The sequence below is a fragment of the Populus euphratica genome, unplaced genomic scaffold, assembly GCF_000495115.2.
Source record: "Populus euphratica unplaced genomic scaffold, PopEup_1.0 scaffold1200.1, whole genome shotgun sequence".
Lineage (NCBI taxonomy): Eukaryota > Viridiplantae > Streptophyta > Magnoliopsida > Malpighiales > Salicaceae > Populus > Populus euphratica.
In genome coordinates this window covers 10,716-16,774 of record NW_011501048.1, presented here as the reverse complement: position 1 = coordinate 16,774, position 6,059 = coordinate 10,716, and the positions used below count along the sequence as shown (strand labels likewise).

At 33.2% G+C, this 6,059-nt stretch overlaps 1 protein-coding gene across 2 annotated transcripts; it reads right to left on the bottom strand.

Moving 5' to 3' along the window:
• Nucleotides 1-483: 483 nt before the first annotated feature.
• Nucleotides 484-5,165, bottom strand: LOC105117150 (uncharacterized). Of its 2 annotated transcripts, none has more exons than XM_011014718.1 (3): nucleotides 4,807-5,165; nucleotides 3,661-4,267; nucleotides 484-1,563 (listed from the first exon to the last, which is right to left on the bottom strand). In XM_011014718.1, the coding sequence occupies exons 2-3, from the start codon at nucleotides 4,237-4,239 to the stop codon at nucleotides 712-714; spliced, it is 1,431 nt and encodes a 476-aa protein (XP_011013020.1). In that variant the 5' UTR covers nucleotides 4,240-4,267; nucleotides 4,807-5,165; the 3' UTR covers nucleotides 484-711. The 2 variants fall into 2 exon arrangements, with proteins under 2 accessions (XP_011013020.1, XP_011013021.1); XM_011014719.1 differs by having other exon boundaries at nucleotides 3,661-4,163; nucleotides 4,807-5,164.
• Between the last annotated feature and the right edge of the window lie 894 nt (nucleotides 5,166-6,059).

The following is a 6,059-nucleotide window of genomic DNA, read 5'->3' as shown; positions in this document are numbered from 1 at the left end:
TAATAAATTTTTTTACAACTCATTTTCTATTACATAACCAGGAAAATATTTGCTAATTTATTTTTCATTACACTACCAAATATCAAAAAATAATTCACTTCCTAGGCTTAACTTTACTAAAAAAGCTAATTTCTAGCAAATAAATAAAATCTAAATCTATAAAATTAAATTTTTTGTAAAATTATCAATTAGTTCATATTATTAAATCAACCAACAAACCAATAAAATAATAAGATTGACAATAACACACGTTAAATTACCACATTTTAACACATTTTGACAAATCGACATGTTTAAATATTACTATTCTAAAATACAACAAATATCTTATCATATTTAATAATAGCAATATTAAGTAAATATCACATTTAAAAGCAATAAGATAAATATATATAATTTTACTAATTTTTTTTTTTAAATTATATCATTCAACCAAATCTTTTAACTTGCAATGAGATTTTTTTTAAAAAAATCCAATGAAGCTGAGAGAATCGGTACAACTGCAATGTTATTAGCAAAATTTGCATCTCATGAATGGTTTATAAAGGCAAGCATCCACCCATTCCTCCTAAAAGCTTATATTAACAGTGCCTAAACAAAGATATGTATTAAATCAACGCACAAGCTTTTTAATTACAGGCAGACAAGTGAAAGAATACGCAAAAGAACAATCACGTATGATGCACTAAAGGCTTGATATCAATAAACTTGTCATTTCAGCCCTCTCCTCCCCGAAGGAAGTCTCCACTTTCTATGCCAGTAAATCGATACCCTTGACCAGACTGGGAACCCGAAATCATAATCCAGTGGTCGATCCGCAGGCCCTCCAACTATCAAAGGTAACCACACATACCTCGAGTCCCTCAGGTCTGCTGGGTTCCAACGATCTGCTATAAAAATAAATGAACCTGGAAGACCTGTCAAAGGAAATACATATGTACCTTGTGCAAAAAATGTAGTCTGTCGAAACATTTTGTTCCCTCCAACGCATGGGTTTCCCATAGTTTCCCATGGTCCCATGATTGACTCTGCTGCATGGGCTAGCGCCTCATTTGGCGCCCAGCCAGTGCAACCAGAAGTGATCATGTAGTAAGTCCCCTGATACTTAAATAGAGCCGGGGCTTCCCTGTGCTGTCCAATTAAAATTCTTCGCACAACATGTGTAACATCAAGATAATCTTCCGTAAGTGGTCCAATGTGAAGCTCGCTATTGTCCTCAGAGGAATATATGATATATGCTACACCATCATCATCCTTGAAGATTGTCATATCCCTACTGTCAAATCCATGGGGCTGTTTGCTGCGAAGGTAGTTGAATGGACCAGTTGGATAATCGCTAATGGCAATGCCAACAGCAGCTTTGGTGTAGTTGGCATCATCAATATGCATCCACATTACATACTTCCCTGTTTTCTCATTGTAAATCACTTTTGGCCTCTCAAGCACATTGGATTTATGGAGGTCATAGGTTTCATTTGCCTCTTCTGCTTCCAGTACGATGCCCTCATTTTTCCATGCCCAGAGGTCCTTGGAGGAATAGCAACCAACTCCTATGATATCCACCTGAACAGAAGTGCATGGAAAGACCCCAGTGAGTTACATGTGCTCGGTCACTGAAGCATAAGTTACATCATAGGAAAATGGAAACATAAAACATATTATCAAAGACCTATCTTAACCCAAAAGCTCAAGTTATTAGATGTGGCTTAAAATATGGTTTTATATTCTCTCTAACACACCATTACATAAAATTCCATTGGGCTTAAAACTTGGACAAACCTACCACTATCTTATGCTTAATTTTTAATTTAATTTGAGAATGAAGTCATCAGATTCAATCTCATGACCATGTGTTCATTAAACTTTTAATACTATGTTAAACAAAACCATCTACCCAAAAACTCAAGCTATTGGATGAGGCTCTAAGAATGGTTTTATATTAACTCTCTAACAAACATAAATAAAAGTAAAAGGAGATGGATAACATGACAGGTTTTATTTGTTACAAGAAATATTTGAAGTTTCTAAATCAAATTTCCTGTACATATGATAATTTAAGGGAATCTTTTAATTAAAAAAGCAAACACTTCATGCATAAGCACTTCCATAAGAATTAGACATTAAGACGCTGCAAGTATTTTACAAGACATTTTTAAACTAGAAGCATAAATAGGACTAGCTTTCCCAGCTTGTGTACATCTCATAACAATGTTTAAATGTACAACAGTACTGTATGATAACCCTTGTACTACATGATGAAAAAAAAAACAAAACAAACTTTTAACAATTCAAGAATATTAATGATAAGTAGAGAATGTAGAGAGCTGAACAATATGAAAAAGCTTTCTTGTGGATAGAGGGAGGGGAAGACAATTAAACCATGACAAAAACAAAGCCTCAATCCTAAACTACTTGGGGTCAGTTATATGGATACTTTTGCACTGTAGAAGCACAATCATTTTCCAACCCACCTCAATAACAAGAAATTTTAAATCCATCCATGTCACTTCAATCCCATTAAAAACATCTCAGTAAAATATTTATAATTGCCCATTTGAAGTTTGGTTGCCTCAACAGTACATGTCCACCAGTTATCACATTTTGATTGTGGTCTTGATTTGGAAAATAGTCTTTGAAATGATTTTCACAGGCTTTAGTTTAGGATTATTAAAGGACTCTTACTCTGAGCCAAGAAATCAACATAATGCATAAGTAAATATGTCCAAGAAGCAAAATGTACATATTTTCCACCTCAGTTAAGATAAGGTGGGAACAGATAATCTGAGGCATCCTACATATTATGAGTTAGAAAATGGCACAATCTTCTATCAGTGGGTTTCAGAACATTATGGATGCAAGGAATGATGAAAAAGTACTGTTTGCTTTCAAGGGTTAGAATAGCTTAAAGAAGATAGTTTAAAATATGGTGACCAAATAATTCACATTTGAATCAACATGGATATTATAAACAGACACAAGCTTCAAAATGGACGTGCATTATTGAACACGTTCATTAATATCACTGCATATTGGATGATCAAGCACTGCCACCATCACTCTATAACAGTCTGACTACAATGCATTCCCATATAGTAATATTAACTTCAGTATTGCACTCAGACTTATAGGGGCTATTAGGCTGCATATAATTTCTTGAAGCTATACAATCACTCCAACTTGGATTATAGGAGAACAAAATCATTTTGTTGGTTTAAACCTTGCCAAGCACATGAACTCTAAAACCCACAAAAGAAAAGAAAAATAAAAGCATAAGAACCAGATTCGAAAAGCCAAAATCTTTACAGAAAAATCATACTGATCTTGTACATCAAACTAATAACATATCACTACTCCTAAAAAAACCATTGGCTCCAATTGAACCTAGGACTCCCTGAAATGGCCATCAAAGTTGAGACTAATTCAGTATGACAACAGATTCCATGTATAACATTTGATAATGAAATCATGTGGTAAAGAAATTTCTCCTCAATTTCAAGCTTCCTAAATGGAAAAAAAAAAATCCCAGGGGCATCCCAGCACAACCAAGAATAATTCTGGCTTGGCATGTAAACCATATGCAAAAGTTCCAAAGAGAAATCAGTACTGCTAGAGAAACCAATCTAAAATTTAAAAACATGATAGTGTGAATAGCTAACTTACCCGAGCTGCTCCTTTTTTGTGAGCATGGTAGGTTGGTCCATCTTTATATTCTCCGTACCAATAATAAGTCCTTGAGCTTTCATCATATAGAATTCCCCCTCCATGAGCCTGAATTGGATTTCCCTCAGTATCCAACCAAATTCTTCCAGGATAATAGTTGAAACTGTCATTCCCAGAATCATTCATTGGATCTATAGCAGTTTTCATATCAGGAAAGAACACATGCCTAAGTTGGGAATTCTCATCAAGAAATTCATCAATCAGTGTGGTTGGCCTCTTAGGCCTTCGCTTTGCAGCACGTGGGGACCTTTTTCCTTTCGGTGGAGGTATTTGGATATTCTCCTCTTCCACCTCTTCAAGTTCACGGAAAAGAGTGTGATGACTGGTATGAAATTGGACATCTCTAACTTTTCCATCATTATGGCTAACAAGGGAGTACAAGTGAAGGGACAGCAGAAATCCCACCAAGCTCCATACAACAACAGATGGTGAACATCTGCTCCCTGCATTGCAATGGAAAGTGGTTGGTTTCCTGTATTTGTTCCTCATTGTCATTTTCTCTCCTCTTTTTAACTCCATGATAATGCAGCAATTAACAAAATGCAACCTACGGATATCCAATAAACCCGGCCAAAAATAAGTCACAAAAAATCTAATCTATATTTATTAAAGAAAAGTATCGAGTTCATGCAAAGTAAAGAGAAAATCCAGACAAGATTAGAACTTTTAAAGATGGAGTTAACTGAATTGACTGAAATCAAGTGTAGATATAGTCCAAAACACTCATTTTACAATTCGTACATTGGTTTATTTACCTTCTAATTTCAATTGCCAATAGCCAGCCTATTTACTATAAAGGGAAGACCTTCCCAGATTCACAATCATGAGGATGGTTATCCAGTTAGAACGACCGCTTACAGAAATAGTAGCTAAACTAGAAGAACTTCACCCACATGGCAATTTCCCGACTGTTCAATACAGAAATCACCACAAAACCCCATATTGCAAGGGCCAAAAAACAAAGTATCCCAACAAAAAAGAAATAAATAAAAACAAAGATATAATCAAAAGGGAAAATGCTAAAAGGATCATAAAAATGTGCAGGCAAACCAAGAAATAATTAAAGACCAAAGTCAAATAACTTACCTGACAAATAACGAACCATGAGTTGAAGAGAAATTCTAGACATGGGTTTCACTATCGAGGTGGCAGCAACAAGAAACTAGATTAACAGACCAAGCAATCCATGCCCTTCTTCTGTATCAGCCAATATGAATAAATCATCTAACTTCACAGAAACAAGAAAAGAGAAGTTGGGTAGTTGGCTTTTTGTTGTATTTGGATCTGAAGAAGAGGTGGTTGTTAATGATATTGATGGTGACTCGAGACCAAAGATGCTATGGTAGCGCTCTCTCTCTCTCTCTCTCTCTGTTTTCAGCAGTGATTGCTGGGAGATTTTGATTTCTTAATACTATTTATCTGGAAGATGATGTGTTACTAGACTGCTGTAATAATAATAAATGAATCTAACGATGAGTCCGCGTTCTTTGACTTTAATCGTGATCTTTCACAAAATCTATCCTTTTATTTTTATTTCAAATTAATTTATAAAATAAGAGAGAGAAGCGTTTGCATTATAAATATATTTAAAAAATTATACATTCTTCTGTAATTGGAAAATAAAAAAAATATTATTTATATTTAATAAAATAAATTAAGAAAATATATGAATTGATAAATTAAAGAATTATTAATGTTAGTTAAATATTAAAATGAAATGCTAATCTTTTTTTAATAAAAACAAAAGATATATTTAAATATAAATATTTTACACTGATTTTTTTATTTTATATGTTTTTTTAATTTTATTTTAGAGATTAATTCTAGGGTTAATAATAGATTTGTTTTTACATAAATGTATCGTATAAATACAACTTAATTAAGAGAAAAATATAATCAAATTATAATAATTTAAAAGCATTATAAAATTAATAAATATTTAAAGATATTAGTTATTATGAAAAAAATCAATAAAAAATGATCGTCCTGCCTAGCTAATAAAAAGAAAACTAAGGCACTCCCAGCAAGGTTTTTTTTTTTTCAAGATTGGCTCCAAATCTGCTTTAAATAAATAACTAGTTATTTGTTGGGGCAGATAACATATTATTGAACAATTTTTCAATCATTAAAAATCAGGGCCTTATAGCCATAGTTACATGACACGACTAAGAGGTTGATGTCTTCTCCCAAGTGCAGGAGTGTCGAAATAATAAATAACCCGGCAAGACCGGGGTCGAACCACAGGGAGGTTAATTGTACAAATTATAGACAACAATTATAAACAATAATTATAAACAACAACAATAATAATAGAAGCAATAATAATACTAATAATAATA

Coding starts and splice junctions, on each gene's coding strand:
- LOC105117150 (XM_011014718.1), bottom strand. CDS start 4,239: ATGGAGTTAAAAAGAGGAGAGAAAATGACAATGAGGAACAAATACAGG. Junction 1,564..3,660: donor ACAAAAAAGGAGCAGCTCGG/GTAAGTTAGCTA, acceptor ACTTCTGTTCAG/GTGGATATCATAGGAGTTGG.